At 39.2% G+C, this 24,413-nt stretch overlaps 1 protein-coding gene across 1 annotated transcript in view; it reads right to left on the bottom strand.

Annotated features, from left to right (window-relative positions):
- LOC125711690 (RIMS-binding protein 2-like) overlaps positions 1-24,413 on the bottom strand; it is a 45,544-nt gene that overhangs the window by 8,681 nt on the left and 12,450 nt on the right. The window contains exons 3-16 of the mRNA XM_048980891.1: positions 22,088-22,205; positions 20,015-20,119; positions 18,600-18,650; positions 14,360-14,522; positions 13,894-14,090; positions 13,141-13,241; positions 12,963-13,033; positions 12,050-12,850; positions 11,774-11,925; positions 7,437-7,745; positions 5,976-6,146; positions 5,051-5,164; positions 2,591-3,667; positions 2,290-2,395 (exon numbers count right to left, since the gene is read on the bottom strand). Coding sequence (XP_048836848.1) covers positions 2,290-2,395; positions 2,591-3,667; positions 5,051-5,164; positions 5,976-6,146; positions 7,437-7,745; positions 11,774-11,925; positions 12,050-12,850; positions 12,963-13,033; positions 13,141-13,241; positions 13,894-14,090; positions 14,360-14,522; positions 18,600-18,650; positions 20,015-20,116 — 3,415 coding nt within the window. The 5' untranslated portion in view covers positions 20,117-20,119; positions 22,088-22,205. The remainder of the gene's footprint in view (positions 1-2,289; positions 2,396-2,590; positions 3,668-5,050; positions 5,165-5,975; positions 6,147-7,436; positions 7,746-11,773; positions 11,926-12,049; positions 12,851-12,962; positions 13,034-13,140; positions 13,242-13,893; positions 14,091-14,359; positions 14,523-18,599; positions 18,651-20,014; positions 20,120-22,087; positions 22,206-24,413) is intronic.

Here is a 24,413-nt window from a genome sequence, read left to right as displayed (position 1 = left end):
CCCTTATTATTCAGTACCAGGAGCCGGTACTCCCCTTGTTATTCAGTACCAGGAGCCGGTACTCCCTTGTTATTCAGCATCAGGATCCGATACTCCCCTTGTTATTCAGTGCCAGGAGCCAGTACTCCCTTGTTAATCAGCATCAGACACCGGTACTCCCTTGTTATTCAGTACCAGGAGCCGGTACTCCCCTTGTTATTCAGTACCAGGAGCCGGTACTCCCCTTGTTATTCCACATCAGGAGCTGGTACTCCCCTTGTTATTCAGTACCAGGAGCCGGTACTCCCTTATTATTCAGTACCAGGAGCCGGTACTCCCCTTGTTATTCAGTACCAGGAGCCGGTACTCCCTTGTTATTCAGCATCAGGATCCGATACTCCCCTTGTTATTCAGAAAAAAATCCAGGTATAATCTGTGATCTGAACATTTTCCACTGTTATACCCTTAGAGGAAATATGTAAATTTTTGTTTGATTTATTTATTAAAATGAGATCTCAGTTCATTGAATTTGTCGCCTTTTTCATGTTTTGAATCTGGTTCAAGGCAATTCTAAGGAAATTTAAGCAAAAACAGAGCATTGAAGTAAAGAATTAATGACTTAAATTCTATCGAAATACATCGATGTTGACTGATATGAAAAAAATCTAAACATTTGTCATATCACCTAGTCTTAAGGCTGATTTAAACTTCTGCGTAGAATCTCTGTAAGCTCTGCATAGACTTGGCACAGAAGTACAAATCGGCCTTTAGGTCACAGAGTAACTCCAGTTTTGGGTAGAAACCCCAAAGGATATGAAATTTCTCTGGATATCCGGCATCAAACCATCAAGCTGGAGTTACATTGTATGAACTTCAGCACTGCTGATCATAAGGTTCATTTTGGCTAAATGGCAGTTCATATAAATGTATCCATCCATCCATTTTCCAAACTGCTTATCCTACTGGGTCACGGGGGGTCCGGAGCCTATCCCGGAAGCAATGGGCACAACCCAGGATGGGGGGCCAGCCCAGCGCAGGGCACACTCACACACCACTCACTCACACATGCACTCCTACGGGCAGTTTAGTAACTCCAATTAGCTTCAGCATGTCTTTGGACTGTGGGGGGAAACCGGAGTACCCAGAGGAAACCCCACGATGACATGGGGAGAACATGCAAACTCCGCACACATGTGACCCAGGCGGAGACTCAAACCCAGGTCCCAGAGGTGTGAGGCGACAGTGCTAACTACTGCACCACCATGCCGCCCCACAACCCAAGGCATGATTAAGCTAAATAGTTTTTTGAGGCCCAATGGCCACCAGGGCCCCATATTTATTAAATAAAATACTTTTATTATAATGGTAGGCTAGTTAAGAAGAGGATGTATACAAGTGGCGAAGAAGCTGACAAAAAATGACAATGATGTATTCCCAGAATGGCCCTGTTACCCCCTCTCCCTTATTTAATCATTATTCGTCCCCCTCCCCCAACCTCTATATCTAGCCCCACTACAGTTGGCCAGGGCGGTATGTAATTTTTCATACCGTTATATTGTCCAATTTATGTGAGTCTTCATGTAATCTGGTTCATCAAATCTGTGCCTGTTGTTTTATGTGGACCACTGATTCGAACTAGGGCTAAGTGATTTGCCAAATCAAAATACTGCAATATATTTTTATCAAGTCCATATTTTCACACTTACAATGCATTTGCAAAGATTGAAAAAGATATGTTAAATATCTGAATCAGGAATAAGATCCATCAAATACTTTTTGCTTTATCACATTCACAAGGTCAAATATTGTCTGCAGTCACCCTTCCCTTTATGCCACTAAGTAGCATTGCTTCAGTTTGGGGATGATTTGTCTCAGAATTTGAGCATTTCCATTTCCCGACCCATACAATGTGTCTTAAAAGTTTCAAAAAGATCCTTCAAATAATTTTTCAGTTATCACTCTAACAACATCAAGTGTCAAAACAGCCCCTTTCTTTGCTATGATTATGGTGTGCTGCTTCAGTTTTGGGGTGACCTGTCTCAAAATTTGATCAGTTTCAGATAGCTGGAAAAAGTCTCGAAATGTAATCAGTTCTAATTCGTCATACAGACAATATGCCTAATATTTAAAAAATTAATTAGAAAATGTCTGTGGCAGCATTGGGGTCAGATCAGTCCCAAACCATATGTATTCCACATGTGAGGAATATGACAACTAGCTTGATCAAATTGTGCCTAGGGCCTCAAAATGGGTTGGGCCGGCCATTTTACTACTGCTTGGGCATCAGCTTTGGATCTGTTATAGACTGACCTTTAAGCTTCCTGGTTTTTGTTCGCACTCTCATTAAGGATTGTCTCCGTCTTTCCTGGGTGCAGGTTACTGTAGCCGATGATTTGCCTTCATTGATGCAAGTGTCCTAATAGACACAAAATCCCTTGGTTACATTTCTCTATTTTATCCCTTAAGAAAGACTATATCATTTTAAGGTCTCTTAGCTGGATATAGCAAATGATTACTAATACATAAAAAATGAGAACTGGATAGCATAGTTATGATACTGTTCAAACCACTGGTTTAATCAAAATGGGTTGGTTAATGAAATCAAACATACCCTTTGATAATTGTCTATGATGCTCTGACCCTTCATCGCTTGTTCAAATTTGGCACATTGCTGGTATGATTTGTGGTCGTCTTCTGTCTTATTATGGTGTTTATCCGCATAAGAGCCCTCTGTCTTTGAGGCACTCAATCTTATTCTTCTGTGGTGATGCTGTGGGATACAGGCTACCTTGTGCTCAAAGACTTTATCAGACTGCAGCTGTGGTTTCCTGCTCCTGTAGGTATCTGTGGTGAATTTATTCAACTGGTCAGAGCAGCTCACAAACCCCTGCAGCAGCTTTGATTGTCCACCCTCCAACCACCATTCTGAAGACATCTGTTCTACAACAACGTCAGCTGGACCACCAAGGACACTTTCGTCATCGTCTTCTGTTCCATACTCCAAGTTAATTTCCATTCCTGAGCCTTCACTGGCCTTGGTTCTTATAACAGTCTTACTGCCTAGGTACTGGCCTGATGAATGCCGAATGGGGGAAATTAGATTCTTCTGCAAGACAGCGTTCCTCAGTTGGTCTCCACTCTTGTGTGAGCTTTCCACATGATAAGACTGATGTACCCTTTCAGGTGCCTTAAAAATGTCCGTGGCATTGACACTGTTATCTGAGTCCTCTTCCTGGTAGCTGATACTTTCCACAATATCTGAGTAATGTACTCTGCGCTCTGGTTTGCTCTTAGCATGTAAGATTCTTCCACATCTTCCACTTAACCTCTCACCTTGGGCTCCACCAATGTAATGTGTAGGTTTGGAAGTGACATATGAAACCTCAGAGCCTTGGGGTTTGCTGATCTTTGGAAGATGATCACCTCCTAGAGGCCAAGAGCTGTTGTTTGAGTGTTGGTCTGGTGGTGATGCCATGTTCTTGGAAGCAATAATTTCCTCCTGCTGTGGTCCAAGTTGCTGAATCTCTGCAGAGTTTGGCCATGGTGGCTTTACACATTTTTCTATGTTGTCCTCCTCCTCTGTACCTTCAGAAATGCTGACGAGCTGTTTCTTACTTTGAGCTTGCCAAGGTAGCCTCATAAGTCTTCGCAAAAGTTCCTCATCACTGTCCGTCTCATAGTGGTCTGGCTAGGTGTGTAGCCATAAGGAAAGAAGACATGATATTTAATGGCATGGAAAACACACCACCATTAAGGAGGAAAAAAGCTAATGATTAAATCCCCCGTAATGAAAGTATTATTTAAGATTTTTAACTTTATTAGTAGTTATAAATGGTAAAATTTTACTTGACAGTGCACCAATACTTCATAATAACTCAGTTACTATTGTTACTATAGTAAAAATCATGAGCATGTTTGCTACTGGAGATGAAAGATGTCACAATTCATTAATGATGAACAAACATGACAATAGTATTTCACTTGTGTTATTCATTACTTGTTCCTTCAGTAGTTCCTTCAGTAGTTCAGAAAAGTTTACAGAATTAACAGATATAGTAACAAATACAGTAACTGCTTGAGATAAAACATGCATCATAATTCATTAATGATGAATTAACATGAGATCAGTATGTAACGAAGTTTGCGGTTAATTAATACATAAGTAATAGTATAATGCTATATTATTTCTGCCCATCAAGTAAAGTCTTATCTAAAAAATTTATAATAAAAAAATGCATGCCTATACTTTGTGGAATACAAATCTCTTGCATCTTCAAAGTAATAAAACACATTGCTGCCACCTACAGACTCAGAAGTACAATATTCTTCTTGGGAATATTTTCTTTAAGTATATTAAATTTTAATTTCAAAAATAGCAACAGAAATACCTGCCAATAATATGATTATTAATTAGGACTGAACTCTAATGAGCAGGACATCCCAGCCAGCAATAATGAATTACTATTTATAAAACAATTAAAAATCTTATTTCTTATCATTTTAAAACAAGTAGGTTATCGTAACTGTGTAGTTAGTATAATATGAATTACTGAGTAGTATATGCAGCAGAAATATGAAAGCAACTGTTACAGGTATGTAAGATTAGTAGGAATCTCTTATTTGCCATTTGCGCAAGTACATTGGAATTATTTTTTAGTTTTTGCATATCCCGTCTTGCTCTCACATAAAGCCTACATATCCAGGTGAGACGGAAGGTTCAGCCATTAAAAAAGTACACTTGGAACATGTTTCAGGGCTTTATGACCTTACTTAACGGTCACTGGCACCAACACCTAACCCATTGAGACGCACTCCAACCAAGCATGGTTAAAAATGTGAACTTGCAAGCAGAATTATGGACGTACTACTGAGCAAATGGAACTGCTCTCATAAAATACTAGGGCCTACAAAAAGATGGTAACAATCAGATTACTGCAAAGAGCTACAACTTTAAAGACATGTTCTTTTTTTATTAATGTAGGTTCTGGATCACCATAACTATTACTGGATAATTGGGTATTAAAAACAGATGACTGATCTAGCAAAAATAAACCATTTTGTAGATATTTACCTTGCAACTAGCTCCAGCAGACTCTGGGTTGTCAGAGTAGGGTTCCTCCTCCTCCAGGATGTCCGGCAGAGGGGGCATCTGAATTTTGCCACTCAGGTGTTCTTTTTTAGGAAACTTAGGAAAATCAATAGTGATTTTCATGATGCAAAGAAGCCACTGAGGCTGTACAGCAACGGTGACATAAGTAACTAAGAATTAATATTTGTAATATATTTTGCTTAGTCTTTGAATATTTTTTATGTTTTGTAAACTGGAAGATTATACAGAGCTTTCTGGATGATTATACTGACATTTCGATGATACGTTTCTGTAGACCCTCAGCAGTTACTTTGTGGACCCCTGGGGGGCATTGTATACCCCAGGTCTAAACAAAGTTGACTTTTATATTTTTTCCAGTTTTAAAATAAAAAATCAGCATTACAGTTGACTTAGGCAAGGTTTTAATTATGTACAATTCCACACTAGTGAGGATTGATCCTTATTTGCATCATTACATTTAACGCAACCAAATGTGACAAAGGAAATACTTTTTTTAAGACTTGATGCGAATAACTATCCATGGTAAAGCAAAAGTGATCTAGTAGAGCTTTGTCTTTTAGAGGATGCTTGGCAATTTCTGCCAGGCAATTAAAAGATTAAGTGACAAGAAGCAGTGAGTCCAGTGACTGGAAATCTGACATGATGAACCATCAGCGTGTCACAAAATACCATGAACTCACTGGTGGATCCTTGTGTAAGATGATCTACAGGCAGTGCTTGAAGTGAACCGGTACTGACCGGTACACAGTACCGCCACCTCTTTGTTTTCCCTTAGTGAAGCAAAGTACAATCTGCCAACACCGAATAGCCAGTGGAGTACCGAAATCTGTTCTTCCCATACAAACACTGCCTCCAGATGGGTGCCTGGCGAGATGAGGGAGCCTACCTTCAGAGAAATGTGTTCTGCAGACAGTTGTGAGGAACAACTTGTGTTGGTTTGGGTGATGTGCATAATTTGGTCCGAGGTCTCTGAAAGATGGTTCACCGGATGACTTCCTTGGTTCTTGGTTGATTTCAAAGGTTCTCCCATAGTAGGGGGCAAAGGCTTGGCACTGCCCTGCAGCCATAGGGTGATACACACTATAAGACTAATAACTGAACACAGACAGATAAATCATGATTATGATCCTACATTAATATAACAAAATACATTATGTAAGAATTAAAGGTTAATTGACTTAATACAATAAATGTAAAAATACTCCTGAACACCTAAAGCTGTTTGAGAAAACCTCAAATGTATTTCTAAACTAAAAACAAAAAACCTCCATGACTGTGTAGTCTGTGTAGTATTTTTATTTTTCATGACTTCTACTGAGAGTTCAAGTTGAGCAAGCAGCGTGTATATATGTTTGTTTTCCTTCATTGACTGCCATCCAGTTTACCATGTGTTTACCATGCCTCATGCCATACATTTGTTTTATATATTGCAGGTTTTTATTCCAAATGCAACAACAGTAACAAAATTCCAGGTCATGTAAATGACATCACCATTCAAAAGTATGTGGACACCCGTTCCAATTATTCAGTTCAGTTTTTTTAGCTAAACCCATTGCTAAAATGTGCATAAAATGAAGCACCCAGTCATGAAAATCTCCATAGACAGACAGTGATCTTGGAATGTGTGAAACGGAAGAGTTCGGTGACTTTGAACATGGTACCATCACAGGATGCCACTGTTGCAACAAACCAGTCCATCAAATTTCTTCCATGTGTCAACCTGCTCCAGTCAAGAACTATCTTTGTAAAGCAGAATTGTTTAGAAGCAATCACAGTACAACCACAAAGAGGTAGGCTATACAAACTGACAGAGCAGGATGACAGAGGGCTGAGGTGCGTGGCATGTAAAAATCACCTTTCCTCAGTTTAGAAACTAGCCCAAACAAATTCACAGTTTTGCGACGTTAATATGGAAGAACTTGACTGGTCTGCACTGAGCCCTGACCTCAATTCCACTGAACACTCTGGGATGAATTGAAAAGCAGACTGTGATTCATACCTAATCACCACAACATTAGTGGCTGACCTACTAATGCCACTGTGGCTGAATGGGCTCACATTCCCACAACCACACTCCAAAATCGAGTGGAAAGTCTTGCCAGAGGTGTGGGGGCTGTTATAGCTGCAGCTCCATGTTAGTGTCCATGGTTTGAGAATGGGATGTTCAACGAGCACTTATAGATGGGATGGTATGGTGTCCACTTACTTTTGTCCAGGCAGTACATGCGCTTTATATGTTTTGATATTCAGTATAATAGTGTCCATATGCAACTAATTAGACGGAAAATACAATATTAAATAGAAAGTGTGGAGTATGATTAAGAAACCAGTACACATGGTGACGTACCTCTGGCATTCTACTACTCTCTCCATGGATCATTGAGGCTTGATCCAAGGAATTGGCAGGGGCTCCTAGTGGTGGGTTCCGAAGTAGCGTGGATACATTTCTTACAGGGATTTCCAAGTTTGGGTCCGGAGACACCCCATGTCTGATGGCTGAAAGAAGGTCTGGCAAGACCTGAGCAGGCACTGAATCAGCAGATTCCCCATGGGGAGACATGGTCCGCACCGTCAGCTCATACGCGCTTTCCAGGAGGTGGATCTGAGACTGACCCAGCAACACGCTACTGGTTGTTGGGGAGGAAACCTCCATGACCTGAAAAACCATAGGCCTGTGTTTTCTCACATGAGATAGCATGTAGCTAACAGTCAATAGTTTCATCCAATTCCCATTTACAATTTACCATTTTGTAGCACAAGAGAGCTCAAGAAAACTGAAGGTGAAAAATAAAACTAGGAAAGAATTTTAAATAAATACAATTTCTATTGGCTGACTGGCAAACCACTACCAGGAATATGGTGCTGATATTCAGAAAAACCTGTAGGGGCCTCATTTGTCAAATGTTGCATAAAGTTCATTGTACAAACGAAAATAGAAAATCACATACATGCAAATAAAAATATCTGGTATATTAAACCTGGTACATACAGTACACATGTATGCAATTTGCCCTTGACAAATCTTGTAAATGTGTATGTGCATCCTGCCCTTGTACCATGCACAAGTAACTGTAAATGACCAATGCAAATGAACTACATGCAAAAAAAGCTTTTGTGGTTGCAAAGTTTGGTAATAGTTTCTGTAAATAAATGTTTAATAAACATTTAATCATTTATCAGGCAAGTCGATCCTTACAAGAAACACTGCTGGTTTATTATTGGATAATTATTAAGGTATGTAAATACAAATACTAAAAATTAAACAATAAATATAAGAATTAAATAATAAATGTTTTTTTTTTTTTTTGCATCGGTAAGAAATGTTTGCTTCTGGTTTTGTTCAGATCATGTGTCAGACACTGCAGCTGAGAACAATGTACTTATAAAAATGTCCATAGCCAGACAATTGGTGTAATTCGGTGCTGAGATGTTGCTGGCTAATGCACGCTAAAATTGCTTTGTTTCATCGTTCTGTTTTTGAACACACAAGTACTGCATAATAGGCACTTTCCAGTTTGTTCTATTGTTATAATAATAGTGTTAATAGTGCACTAGTAGCAGAGCATTCAATGGAAGCTCAGCTTAGCTGTACTTTATCGACTTCTTGGCAGCTCATATGCTTGGAATGTGCTTTTGCCTTACTTGTATGTAACTTTGGACAAAAGCATTTGCTAAATTACATAATTACATGTAAATGTAGTGCTGTATCACGATTCTTGTGATACCTCTGAAATCGTGGTCACATATTGCCCACACCTATTACCAGCATATGCAGCCATGGAAAAAATTAAGAGACCACTCTATATTTTTAAAATAATTTGCATTTGTAAATATTGGTTTAATTGGTCTTCTGCTGGCACAAGAACAATTTGAGGAGACACTGGGAATGACCAGAAAACAGCCAGGTAAAGGGTGGAAGCAGCTTTTTAATGCCAGAGATGACCGTTAACTTATCCAACAGTTTCTCATGAATCGTAGGATGACATCAAGTGACCTTCAAAAGCAGCAGGAAACATTAAGTGCAGGTGTGAAGTGCACTGCTAGGACAGTTCATATCAGGCTCCTAGAAGCAGGACTGAAGACCCATCAAGCAAGGAAGAAGCCCTTCATTAATAAGAAATGGAGAACAACCAGGCTGCAGTTTGCAAAAAAAAAAATTCACAGATGCACACCCATAAATTGAGGAATGAGTGAAATACTGTGCTGTGATCTCTTAATTTTTTCCAGGGCTGTAGACTGTTATAAACCTGCCAAATTTGTGCCTATAGAACCCTATAGGCACAGGTGTTGGAACTGTCTGAATGCTTTTTGCTAGTTTAATGGTGGAAAAATAATCCTAGCATCAGGCATATGGCCCTAAAGGATTGTACCTAACTCCTAATTAGTTATAGGGGTGTTTGAGACATAATATGGTAAAAACACCTATTATAGTTGTCATGACCTGCGCGTCCAGTCCTTGTGTGTGCCACACCCACCTCCTTACCCATGTGTGAATTCCCATCTTATCAGCTGTCTTGCGTTTGTTCTGATGTCATGTCCTGTATTTAGTTTGTGTTCAAGTCTGTTTCCCCAGGTCGGTCATTAACGTGTGTCCTGTGTTGCTCCCCGTGTCACAAATAAAACCCCATTTTGCTATTCCTGTCTCATGGATTAGCTTCCCCGCTCCTCGCTCGTGCACGGATCGTCACAACAGTGACCTCTCCCATTCCTTTAAAAGCTGTTTCCTCTGCAGAGAAGAGTTTTCCACTACCTGGTTAATTCGCCATTATAATAGCTAGATAGAATTAATCATTATTATTGAGTCAAAAGCCACACAAAATACACACACTCAACAAAATTAGACTGATTATCCTCCATTTGGACCACATGCACCATCTCCTCTTCTCCTCCGGTTTGCAACCTTGGTTTTACCTTTGACTCAACCCTCTCATACTGTATGAAGCACAAATATATTCCATAGTAAAAACAGCTTGCTTCCATCTTCACAATGTTGCATGCCTTTCTAACTTGGCTGCTGAGTCCCTCATTCACTAGTCGTCTTGATTGCTACAACTCATTACTTGCTGGTATTACTGCTAAATCTCTCCATAAACTCCAGATAGTCCAGAACTCTGCCGCTCGCTACCTCACCCACACTCGCTCCTACCAACACATCACCGTCATACTTCAGAGCCTTCACTGGCTCCCTATAAAAGAACACATACACTTTGAAATACTTCTTCTAACATTCAAAACTCTTAACAACCAAACCCCATCATATCATTCAATAGTCTTAGATCCCCCAGTCCAAACTCCTCAGCTATAGCGGTCACGCATTTTCTTGTTTAGCTCCCCAACTCTGGATCTCCCTCCCTACTGCTATTCGTCAGTTGATCTCGATTTCCAATTTCAAAATCAAACGAAAATCCTTTTTGTTTGCACAAGCGTATTACCTTGCCTATCCATAATACGCTTTGCCATTATTCTTATTTGTTTACTTTACCCTATACTATGTATGCATCTTTGAGATCCTGAAAAGCACTAAATATACCTTCTAGTCTTGCTATAACTTCCCTTTTAAGTTGTATAGCTGCTCCTATTTCTTTCCTCTTCAGTTTGCTGCTATCACTGCTCACTTTCATAGGGACCATAATTACTATATCACTAAATGTACTGTAGATGAAACACACAATAAACACTGAATACAGGAACACAGTCTTTGTAAGTCATGTTCAGTCGAGAGATACCACGAGAATGAGAGCGATTCATAGGTATAAGCATCCCAGAAGGTCCGTTTGCCTTTGTGTCAGCCCAAGTTTAACAAGTCTGTTTTGTTTAGCATATTCTTTATAGATGGTTAAGTTGTGGCTAGATTTTTCTCTACTGACCCGTTTGAGGTTGGTAGAGTTAAACGTGTCTCAACCCATGCAAGTTTTAGAAGGAACAGTCAAGTTCCATGATTGTACTGTATATGATTTGTTGGGAAATCTTGCCAGGAACACTCAAAATTCAATCTTTTTATAGTGGGTGGCATGGAGGTGCAATGGTAGGTGTTGGTTGGCAAGTGTATGGATGATGGCTAAGTGTGTATTATAGAGAGTGGTCAAGTTTAATAAAGTTCAATAAGAAAAGATTAGTGGTTCCACTGTTCCATTATTGCATAGCATACATGTTCATTAGCTTGATCTTGGTGCCGCCAGCTGTTAGTGATGCTGGCATGTTCTGTTTATTTACTGTTCCTTGCTTTACAAAGGCTGTTGCTTTTTCCTGATTTGTCCAAAATTGTTGCATATGCCTGCTCCTGAGTTTCTGTAAATACACACAATTTTCCTGTCAAGTTTTGCTTGAGAAATCTGGGATTTTGCATAAAAAGTTCCATACACACATTTTGGGTGTTGGTATGCAACTTTGATAAATGAGGCCTCGGGTTTTTAATTTACAATAAAAAAAATTATCTGCTGATGGCATAAGACAGGGCTAGAAGGGAATTAAATTTCAGCTCTGAACTTTGAGGTCCCCCACAGCCCCACGATAAATTTTGCTGAGTGGTTTGGTCCCTCACGATAACTTTTGCCAGCCCAGCCATCAGTTTGACTCCCCTGTAAAAATCTTTTGCTAATACCCTCACTATACCTAGAAGACATAAGACTGGAAAATGGTTGGATGGATGGATTTTGTAAGGATACAGCTCTTAAATATTCTTACTTTTTGTTTGTCTGCATAAATGGTATATCCTGTTACATGCACATTGTTAGAAGTCCCAGCTGCATCAACCGAGACAGGCAGCCATTTAACGAGAGCAATGCCTGGGGATGGACCGATCTGCAACCGCACATTGCTTGGGGGATCAGGAGGCCCTGCATTTAGGACAGGAAAAGTATCACTGAAAACTCATTTTAATATCCTGCTAGAAACTCAATAGAAGCCACTTAAAAGAAATCAACAAAGCCACTTAAAAGAACTGTCTGCAGCATTTCTTACCTGCCATTAGTGTGGTAAAGGTGGTCTTAGCACTCCTATGTTCTCTCTGATGTGGCGGTAGCTCACAATGGGTTTGGGGTGAGTGACACTCCACTTTTACACTGTAGCTCTGGTTTGGTCGGAGGTTGACAAGGCAGAGTGAGTAGGTTCCCGCCTTGACCAGATGCCAATAAGCTCCATTCAAATATACCACATGCACATAATTGCTGTTGCTTGGTAACCACATGAGGTTGGCCGAGGTAGAGGTGATGTTTTCCACATTTAGCTGGGTGGGGGCCGCGCACACATCCCGCCCCACTAGGAAGGTACAGCGCAACTGGTCTGAGGTGCCCTTCTCTGTCACACTTTGCACAGAGATGCGGTAAGTCTTCAGCTGGACATCAAGGCGCTCCAGCACAGCCTTTGTCTGTGAGCCAAAGGGCACATTTAGTCGTAGTTCTTTGTCCACGTAGATGTTGTAGCTTAATATGTCTCCCCAACCAGCAGGCACCAAGGGTGGATCCCAGCTAATGATGATGCTTTTGGTAAGCTGCTTGATGACAGTTAGCCTCCTGGGATAAGGCACTGTGTCAGCACTAACTTCTATTATGTCATTTTCAAAGGCCACATCAAGAAAATCTGCACTAGGGACAGACATTTTAGTCTTCACAGGACTGTCCATTCTTAAGCACCAGGGATCCTGGGAGTAGTTACTGAATAGGGGGCTGACTGCTGGAGGATGCATACTGGACGTATTTGGTTGCACAACTGGTTCCACAAATGTGGATGGGACCAGTCCTCTATGGGCATCTACTAGTTCACCTACCAAACAAGAGATGATATGGCATCAGTGTCTTGATGGCCAAACTAAATTATGATCAGTATTACAAAATTGTGAGGGCACCATTATAAAAGCCTTGATCATTATCCTTACCTTCATGTGCTCCAGCAGTCAATGGGCGCTCCAAATCTGGGTTGTCGTTGGTACCATCATATGGATTATAACTGCAGAAAACCAAAGTCTGAATGAATTATATTGCTTAAAGGTATATGTTGGAAAGAGCAAATTACAATTAAAAAATTGCTAAACCTAGTGAGGTTGGTTTACTTGCCTGTATCTACTAATGAAGATCTGAGGTGGGCCTCTTCTCTCAGTATCTGGGAGCAGAAGAACATGGGAATTTGGCACCCCCAGATGCTGGACAGAATGTGCCTAGAGTCAATAATGAAGAGCAAGCCATTATTTTAATGAAAGGTCATTGAATCTGTAGCTTACTGCCATAGATCAGAATTGCTCTTGGGGGCGGGGGGACATTCACCTATCGGAAACTTACTGCATTCTGTAACAAGGATGCATTGATTTAAAATCATTAAAATTGTAATTGCTTATATTGAATGATTCATTACAAGGTCATATAACTCAGGGGAAATATGACTTGTTTGACTGAAGTTGGCTGAAGGCTGAGGGTCTGCCAAAAAGGTGGTACCTAGGTTCTAGATAATTTGGCCGAAATAACCAAATCATCATTACAGAAAAATCAAACTATATACTATGGTCATACTATGGTCAAAACTTCTTAAGCTTCTTAAGAGAACCAAAAAGAAACCACTAATAATTATACAAAATTGCTCCACTGTAATGCTGCTCTTACCCAATTGAATTCACTTAGCCTATTCCAGGAAGACATCCAGACAATGTCTGGAGTTCATGTGTGAACATGGCTTATAGCTATAAAAAGTAATTTAATGGGGCAGTGTCTCCTTTTCAAACCACTGTTATTAATATCATTTGTACCTAACTGCATATTTATATACAACTATAGATATGCTTTGGATAATTCATAGGCATATGTACTCATACTCACACACTGAGGTGGGAAGGCCTTTCGTGAGCTGGGATGAAGGATCACAGGTTTAGGTGCAAAGCTGTAGGGCTCTGGCTCTGGAGTTGATTCACTGCCAGTAGTAGGGAGCTCGTGATGATGAATTCTTGGTGTCTGTTGCATCCTCCCAAACCCCATTCCAGAAGTGCTGGACACTAAGCTAGCAGCAGCCTCCACATCTGAAGGAGAGCGCAACATTTCTTACAGGATTTTTTCGGGATGTAATTCAGACTGAACTATACCATTTGACAAGTGGTGTTTATGTTCTATAAAGGAAACAACTATGCAAATTACCTAAAATTATAATGGTTATAAATGGAAATCAATGTTTTTCTTTGACCTTGAACTACAGAACATTCTAACATTCAAATTAAAGTAGAATACATGTAACAAATATTACTAACTGAAACAATACATGTTTAGAACCATTGCAAGGTCCATGACTAACCTTTCATGTTTGTCTGTTGGTACAGATCCCAGTCAGATACCGCTGACCCTCTGTGAGGATTATAGGTTTCGGCCTGCAGACGGAACCTTTCCAGCTCGTGGGACAGAAGGCTAAACTGTTTGCTCTGTTTTCGACATTTTTCCTCCAGCTCCTGAACTTTAGCCTGAGATGAAAGGAACAGTTGGCAAACAACTAAACTTATCCATCCATTAGAGCTGAGTGATATGGTAAAATATTTTTTTTTTTCATATCAGTAAATACTGATAATTAACACAATATAATTCTAATTTAAGTCATTTTTTCTTCACTTCAAGGTTCTATTTTTGCTTATAATTCCCTTAGAATTGTTTTTAACATATTCAATTTTAATTTTAATACATAAATCGTGCCAAAATTAAGAAGAAAAGGGAGATATTGTGGATAAATAAGGTAAAAAACATCGGTGGTATGGTGGTACTTTTTGTAGTTTAATATCTGATACACAACAGATTGGTGTTGTGTTCTGTAAACCCGACAAGTCTCGTCCATTATTGGTTAAAAACAGGACAAAGTATTTTATTTCTCATTAAGGGATGAGTGTTAACATTAACAGCAATATCAAACCTGTTCCCTGGAATAAGCAATGAATCAGCCAGAGAAAAAAATCCAGGTATAATCTGTGATCTGAACATTTTCCACTGTTATACCCTTAGAGGAAATATGTAAATTTTTGTTTGATTTATTTATTAAAATGAGATCTCAGTTCATTGAATTTGTCGCCTTTTTCATGTTTTGAATCTGGTTCAAGGCAATTCTAAGGAAATTTAAGCAAAAACAGAGCATTGAAGTAAAGAATTAATGACTTAAATTCTATCGAAATACATCGATGTTGACTGATATGAAAAAAATCTAAACATTTGTCATATCACCTAGTCTTAAGGCTGATTTAAACTTCTGCGTAGAATCTCTGTAAGCTCTGCATAGGCTTGGCACAGAAGTGCAAATCGGCCTTTAGGTCACAGAGTAACTCCAGTTTTGGGTAGAAACCCCAAAGCATATGAAATTCCTCTGGATATCCGGCATCAAACCATCAAACTGGAGTTACATTGTATGAACTGCTGATCATAAGGTTCATTTTGGCTAAATGGCAGTTCATATAAATGTATCCATCCATCCATTTTCCAACCCACTTATCCTACTGGGTTGTGGGGGGTCCGGAGCCTATCCCGGAAGCTATGGGCTTGAGACAAGGAACAACCCAGGATGGGGGGCCAGCCCATTGCAGGGCACACTCACACACCATTAACTCACACATGCACACCTACGGGCAGTTTAATAACTCCAATTAGCCTCAGCATGTCTTTGGACCGTGGGGGGAAACCGGAGTACCCGGAGGAAACCCCACGACGACATGGGGAGAACATGCAAACTCCACACACATGTGACCCAGGTGGAGACTCAAACCCATCGCCATGCTGCCCCTCATATACAATTATGCCTTCCATAATACCTGAATAAATTCATAGAGAGGTAAAGTCATTTTCTTTGATGAATCTCCTTTGACATTTTTGGTTCATGGCCAGGAAACTTCACAGACCTTAATCCCATTAAGAATTTGTGGTCAACCCTCAAAAGGTGGGTAGACAAACAAAAACACACAAATTCTGACAAACTCTAAGCATTGATTATGTCAGAATGGGCTGCCATCAGTCAGGATTTGGCAAAGAAGTTGATTGACAGCATGGCAGGGCGAATTGCAGAGGTCTTAAAAAAGAAGGGCCAACACTGCAAATATTGACTCTTTGCATAAACTTAAAATAACTATCAATAAAAGCCTTTGACACTTATGAAATGCTTATAATTATACTTCAGTATACCATAGAAACATCTGACAAAAAGATCTACAAACATTGAAGCAGCAAACTTCGTGAAAACCAATTTTATTTTTTTATTCACCTTTATTTAACCAGGCAAGAGAGATTAAGAACATGTTTCTTATTTACAACTGTGGCCTGGAAAGGGCAAAGCCTTTAAATACCCAATACCTGTGTCATTCTCAAAACTTTGGCCAGAACTGTATGCTTAATCTCATGTCAAATGTTTTGTTAATTTTTTGTGATTTACTTAGTAAAACAACAGGTAATTTTGAAACTGAAAAGCATAACCTGCAGACCCATACGGAAGACAATTTATAACAATTTTTGTAAAATAAGGAGGCATAATTATACATTCTCTTTTACTTTCAATGAATACATCTGCTCACCAATTAAATCATCATGCACGTTATTGTGTGTGACGATGTGTTATGACAGTACACTGCTCTGTTCTGCACTGGGGTGTAGGCCGACTAAATGTTATAAGAAACCTTTCAAAAGAGTTCAGGTTTATCTTACACCCTCTTTCTGTTTCCTTTAATATGTCTCTTTAATGAAATTAGCTAAATTAACCAGGGACACAACACTGCTGAAACTTCAATATGCCAAGTACCAATAAGCTGCAGTAGATACCGATGTGAACAAATTTGTTGGTGCCCTTCCACACAAAAAAAAACACAATTATCTCTGAAATAACTTGAAACTGAGAAAAGTTTAATCTCATCCCTTATTGTCTATTCCATATTTAACACAAATCAGACTTTGCTTTTGATTATTGATTCAGTTGAATATTTTATGTAATTAAACACATGAAAATGGCACGGACAAAAAATATGGTACCCTTAATTTAATATTTTGTGGCACCACCGTTTGCAGTAATTACTGCCAACAAGCAATCTCTGTACTTCACAATGAGACGTCTGCATTTGCCAACAGGTACTTTGGCCCACTCTTCCAGAGCAAACTGCTCAAGCTGTCTCAGGTTTGAAGTGTGGCGTTTCCACACTGCAATTGTCAGATCTGTCCATAGATGTGCAATAGGAGTAAGATCTGGGCTCATGGAGGGCCATTTAAGAATAAGCTTTTAGCTGTATGTTTTCTGTTATTATCCTGTTGGAGGACCCATGACCTGCGACTGAGGCTGAGCTTTCTGACACTGGGCAGTATGTTTTGGGTTATAATCCTGTTGGAGGACCCATGACCTGCGACTGAGACTGAGCTTTCTGACACTGGACAGTATGTTTCTCTCCAGGATGCCTTGGTAGTCTTGAGATTCAAGGTTCCCCATGCCAAATGCAGCAAAGCAACCCCAAAACAAACCTGAGCCCCTCCATGTTTCATAGTAGGTATGGTGTTCTTTTCTTTAAAAGCTTCATTTTTCCTTCTGTAAGCATAGAGCTGATGTGACTGGCCAAAGAGTTCCAGTTTTGTCCCATGAAGGACATTCTCTTAGAAACTTAGTCATTACCTTTAACGTGGTTATCTATAATGTACTTTCTGAGCTCCTCAGACAGCTCTCTCCTAAACACTTACTTTGAAACATGACTATAATGCAAGGATAAATAGTCTCTTTAGGGGTACCAACAAATCTCTCCATACTATTTTAGCAAATCTTTGTAAATTAAACAACAAATCATTTTATTCTGTCACGTACTAAAGACATGCAGGTATACATTAGACAACTACTTTTAATTGAATTACTTTTCAGGAGAAATTAAGCATTGCTTCAATGAGCTGTAAGGGTACCAACAAATTTGCCCACTTCTGTATTACCTGCACGCTGTCCAGTGTGGTCTGAGTTGAAATAAAAACAAAACATACAACATTAAGAAATTTATAAGAAGTATTAAGCAAACAAAAAAATAACGAAGTATTTGTAAAGGCAAGGAAACATTTGTGGCGTAACAAAAAATATTCGCATAAAATTTCATGTAAAAAATGTGCACCAACTTTCTCACAATACACATTGACAGTCCAGAATTGGCCATTTTCTAGGTGTATGATGCCAAAGAAAATTGATTTACTTTCTTAATATAAATTTTAAGTTCAATTATCATTACTAATAAAGTTATTACTGTACAATATTGTGTAACACTTTACTTGAGGGAGCACAAATAATGTAGTAGTACACTCTTATGTAATGGATTAATTTACTAGAAACTAAGTGCTAGTTACATACTAGTTACGTAATAGTGATCCCATGTTCATTTACTGATAATCAATCATAACAATTGTTTTATACATATGCTCATGATTTGTACTTGAGTAACTGGGGTACTAAGTTACTCGTGCCCCCTCAAGTAAAGTATTACCAAATATTGTGTTGCATAAATAATTCATAATTATAGTAATGATGGTGCTGTGGAATGCTGTGTGGAAAAACTCACTTCCAGCATCTGCACAACTCCTTCCTGCTCCTTCTTAGCAGCAAACTGGGCCTGAATGGTAAAAAACAAAAACATGTTTAATTAGAAAGAAATAATTTATATATACATATTTTTTACATGTCTAAATATTAATATTCTGTTTATTTTTCATTTGGACTGTGACTGATATGGAACTATAACAGATACCCTAATGGTACAGACAGAGGTTTGTAATAATGAAATTCATTTTTTAGTTTGGTGAAGTTTTTGTTGGGTGAAATACTGCAGTCTAAGGAAAATATTATTACAAGCCTGCCTTACACTCTCTTCCCACCTTTACACAAAAAAAATGACACAAATTCTCCCAAAATAAATTTTGCCGAGTTACCCAGCATACATTTAGCCTACTGGCTGCTGGACTGTTGGCTGCTGGACTGCCATTACTAAAATTTTCGGAACAGGCTAACGAAAAAACATTAGCATAAACTTTATTACGGCATATTTAGAAAATCATGTTGGCCTCACAGTTTTAGAATCACCGATCTGTACAATGTTTCTGGGAAGTTTGCAAAAAGATCCATGGAATACATTTAGATATAATGGTGTTCACAAGATGGCGGCCGCAGCTTCAGTTTCACTCTCTGTTTGCAGTTCCAGCTCTGGATTTGATTAAGTGCACATTTTTAGGTGTAGCTTCTCATCCAAATAATGTTTTTGTGAAGTGGTAATAAGATCCATCAACAGTCAAATAAGGTAAATACAATAAATAATAAATATTTTTATCCAATTCACAAGGATAAGCCTCTAATATAATCCTTCTCTTTGCTGTCAGTTATGGTACAATTTGTCTCAAAATTTAAAAATGTCCAGATCTTCACCCATACAATGTGTGCAATATTTGAGATCAAACCAATATTTTTTTTTATTTTAACTTGATCAAATGTCTGAAATGATTCTTTTAATGATTGTTTTATGGTTTTGGGGGATCTTTCTCAAAATTTGACCACTTCCAGATCTTCTCCCATAGAATGTGTCTTCAAAGCTTGAAAAAGACCCAACAGAATTACTGTGTTTACAAAATCAAGGGTCTTTTACAGCCTTCATTTCCTTCCTTTGCTGCAACACAATGCTGCTACTTCATTTTTAGGGCAATTTGTCTCAAAATGAAATCAGGTGTAGATCTTGATCAATAAGTTTTTGAGGTAGTAATAAGATCCATGAAATACTTTTTGACTTATCACTTCTCACGTCATTTACAATTAAAAATTCGTCTGCTTTCACCCTTCAGTTTACTTCCACTAAATCTCATTGCTTAATGTTGGTGTGATCTGTCTCAAAATTTTATTAGCTCCAGTATTACTGACATAACCTGGTTATTCACAGTTATTAAGGTGCTAAGTTCTAGACAAAACTTACTGGACTTCAGGGATACTCACTCTCTGCAGTCGTTTGACCTCATCCTGTTTGAATGTGAGGACTGCCAGGGCCTGATCATGTTCAAATTCCAACTGTTGCCTACGCTCAGCAACCTCTCGCATATGCTGCCAAATGAGAGGAAAAGGTATATATAAGAACATAAGAACATGAGAACTATACAAACGAGAGGAGGCCATTCGGCCCATCAAGCTCGCTTGGGGAGAACTTAACTAATAGCTCAGAGGTGTTAAAATCTTATCTAGCTCTGATTTAAAGGAACCCAAGGATTCAGCTTGCACTACATTATCAGGAAGACTATTCCATACTCTGACTACGCGCTGTGTAAAGAAGTGCTTCCTTAAATCCAGTTTGAAATGTTCTCCTGCTAATTTCCACCTATGGCCACGAGTTCGTGTATTTGAACTAATGCTGAAGTAACTATTTGGTTGAACAGCATCCAAACCTGTTAGAATCTTATATACCTGGATCATGTCCCCCCTCAATCTCCTTTGCTTGAGACTGAACAGATTTAGCTCAAGTAACCTTTCCTCGTATGACATTCCTCTAAGACCAGGAATCATTTTTGTGGCCCTGCGCTGCACCTTTTCTATGGCCACAATGTCCTTTTTAAGATATGGTGACCAAACCTGCACACAATATTCTAGGTGAGGTCTCACCAAGGAATTGTATAATCTTAGCATTACCTCCCTTGACTTAAACTCCACACACCTGGAGATATACCCCAACATCCTATTGGCCTTTTTTATTGCTTCCCCACACTGGCGAGAATGGGACATGGAAGCATCAACATACACACCAAGGTCTTTCTCATGATCAGCTACCTTTATTTCAGTGACACCCATGAAATACCTGTACTTTATATTTCTGCTCCCTAGATGGAGTACCTTACATTTATCGACGTTAAATTTCATCTGCCAGGTATCGGCCCAGTCACTAATTAAATCAAGATCCCGCTGTAGCTGCTGAGCCGCTAATTCAGTATCTGCTGCACCACCCACCTTGGTGTCATCTGCAAATTTCACCAGTTTACTGTATATATTGGTATCTATATCGTTTATGTAAATTAGAAACAATAGTGGTCCTAAAATCGAACCCTGCGGTACCCCACTATGGACGCAGGCCCACTGTGACATTGTGCCTCTTATAACTACTCGCTGTTTCCTATCTGTTAACCAGTTATCAATCCAGGTCGCTACGGTACATAAAATACCTGTCGCTTTGAGTTTAAGTAGGAGCCTCTTGTGGGGGACAACATCAAAAGCCTTTTGGAAATCTAAGTAGATGACATCATAGGCCTTCTTATCATCAACTTCCTGAGTAGCTTCCTCAAAAAACTCCAACAGATTCGTTAAACAGGATGTACCTCTCCTAAATCCATGCTGGCTATCCCGCAAAATGTTATTGGAGTCCAGGTAATCTACCATTTTCTCTTTGATTATAGCCTCCATAACTTTACCAGTTATACAAGTTAGACTGATTGGCCTATAATTTGACAAATTACTTCTATCCCCTTTTTTGAAAATGGGCGTTATGTTGGCATACTTCCAATCAGAAGGTACCACACCTTCATATAAGGATTTTTGAAACAGTAAAGTTAACGGTCAGCAAATAATATCCCTCATCTCTTTTAACATTATAGGTAAGATGCCATCAGGGCCCTGTGATTTATTTATTTTGAGCTTAGCTAGGCTTTGCAAAACATCAGCTTCAGTTAAATATATATTAGTTATAGACGATGCTGGATCAGTAATAAGAACTGGTAAGTTACTAATGTCCTCAACAGTGAATACCCGTGCAAAACTATCATTGAATTCATTTACTATGTTAATGTCGTTTACTATTATAAGACCCTTACTATCCTGCAGATTAGTAATTTCAGGTTTTAGAGCTCTTTTAGAGTTAAAATACTGGAAGAAACTTTTAACGTCATCCTTAGCTTCCAATGAAATCATCCTTTCGACATTTCTTTTAGCTCGTCTAATATCATTTTTAACTCAACCTGTAGACTTAGATATTCCTGCTTTATGCATCCACCTGCACTCCAACTCTCCAAATGTCACAGAAAGGCCTACCTTTAGAACCTGTTCTAGGTTCTCCAGTTTGCCGTGGAGTCTCTGGTCCTCTGCAAAAGCGGAAATGTGCTGAAAAGTCAATGCAAACAGACCTCACCTCTTCATTGTCAGCCAGGGCCTATGGTAAGAAAAACAGTATAGTCAAAATCAAAGATCAAAGCCAAGATAATGAGATACAGGGCGTCTTTGTCCTATATTTAGATAATGCCATTGAAAAAATAACGCATTAAAGATTCCATAAACCTCATACATTAGCCAGGATTGAATAATAATATGAGGTGGATTTGACCCTAAAAATACTTACCATTACTTGAAAAGTAATAGCAAATAAACATTTATGAATGGTCATTAAAATATTCTGCAGTGAGCAGTAGTGGAAGTTCATGTTTTCATGGTTAGGAGGCTGCATCTTATCTTCACTGTGTGTGAGCATGTTCTCCACAAGTGAGGCGGGTCTCCCCACGTAGTCTAAAGATGTGCAGCTAGGCTTTCTGGAGTCTCTAAATCTCAGTTGTTTTGTGAGCATGTGCCCCGTGTTAGACTAGAATCCCATCCAGGATGTATCCTTCCCCTGTGCTCAGGATGGATAGGCAGAAATGCTCAGCTAAAAAGAAAATATCTCTTTGTTCTTAGTGTAGGGCATACTTTTATTCTCTGGTCAGGGAATGTACTGCACAGAATAACTCGATAAGAATTTTACGCATCTTTTTCAAATTCTGCATGCATATTGTCTGGGTGATGAACTGGAATCCGAGAGCAGATTTACACATGGCTCTTTTTTCCTCTTCTGTTACTAGAGGGGCTCCATAGAAAATGATCTGTCTCAAAATTTAATCACTTCTAGTTCAGTAGCCATGAAATGCCTCTGCAAAGTTTGAAAAAGATCGGTCAAACACTTTATGAGTTATATCATAACTCATATGATGGGATAGTGGTGCCGTGGTTAGCAGTGTTGCCTTTCATCTCTGGGACCAGATTTCAAGTCTCTATCATGACTGTATGTGTGTGGAGTTTGTGTGTTCCCCCTGTGTCATTATGGGGTTTCCTCTGGGTACTCCAGTTTCCCCTCACAGTCCAAAAACACACTGAGGTTAATTGGTGTTAATTAATTGCGTGAATCGGGTGTGAGTGTGAGGGTTGCTGCTCCATCCTGGGTTGTTCCCTGCCTTGTGCCTGTTGGCTCTGGACCCCCCATTACCCTGAATAGGACAAGCACTCTCAGAAGATGGATGATATCAACAATAAAACATCTGAAGCAGCAGACCAGTCCTAAGGAACAGATGTATTCCTTGTCTGGCAAATACCATAATATATACCACAAAGGGGGGCTGTTGGAACAACAGCATTGTATTCCATAGATGGCTGTATCGCTCACTCCACCCATCTAGTCTGTAGTCGTTGAACGCTCACCAACCTCTGCAATTTCTAGAAATACTGGGGGGAGTAACTGGAAATGTGAAAACCAACAAACAAAAAAAACATGTTTTGACTTGAATGCTGAATTGCATTATGACCAACATTTTCCGTGACATAACAATAAGAACTATAACAGACACAGTAATGGTACAGACAGAGCCCTGGGGGGGCCACGGCCAAATTATTTTTCCTTTCAAATTTATTCTTTTGTACTTTTCTTTAATGGACAAAAACTATGCTTTGTGGTAATTCCACAGACTTTATGGTAACTTAATGACCAAGAAGCATAGTTTTTGTCCATTATAGAAAAGTGCAAGAGAATAAATTTGGAAAGAAAAATACAGGAGAATAATTATGGGAGAATAAGTTTGGAATGTGAGACATTTTTTTAATAATGATATGGGAGGGTTGATTGTGCAGCCTGGTGCAAATAAATTAAATTAAAATTAATTTGAGTACCTGAAATAGCAAATTGAGAGCCTAATAAAAGTAAACTCTGTGCACATTTTATGGATTACTTTCATGCTGCGAGGGACGAAGGACTTGAGGGCAGGCATCAGGAGAACAAAAGGGGCTTTAATATCAAAACAGGAGCAGAGAAACAAACAGGACTGTGAGGAGTCAAAATGGGAAGACTAACTCTGGGATGGGCACAGGCAACAGGATGACTGATGTTAATGACCGGACTGGGGAACACAGGACTGGGAAGCATGAATGGTGTTGACATTTACCAAATTATGATCAGGGATTACAAATGGAACACAGTTGGGAAGAACAGAGGAGGATTCCAGAGGATCAGCAATGATGGTCATATTGGGGGAATGGTCAAGATGGGTCAAGACCAAGGACCCCCCCCCCCCCAAAGTGTGCATTCCAGGCATGGGAGATACCATCATGACCCAGACAGGAC

Source organism: Brienomyrus brachyistius, chromosome 17 (genome assembly GCF_023856365.1).
Source record: "Brienomyrus brachyistius isolate T26 chromosome 17, BBRACH_0.4, whole genome shotgun sequence".
Lineage (NCBI taxonomy): Eukaryota > Metazoa > Chordata > Actinopteri > Osteoglossiformes > Mormyridae > Brienomyrus > Brienomyrus brachyistius.
The sequence above is the reverse complement of the archived record's forward strand: the minus strand, read 5'-3'. Positions and strand labels throughout refer to the sequence as shown.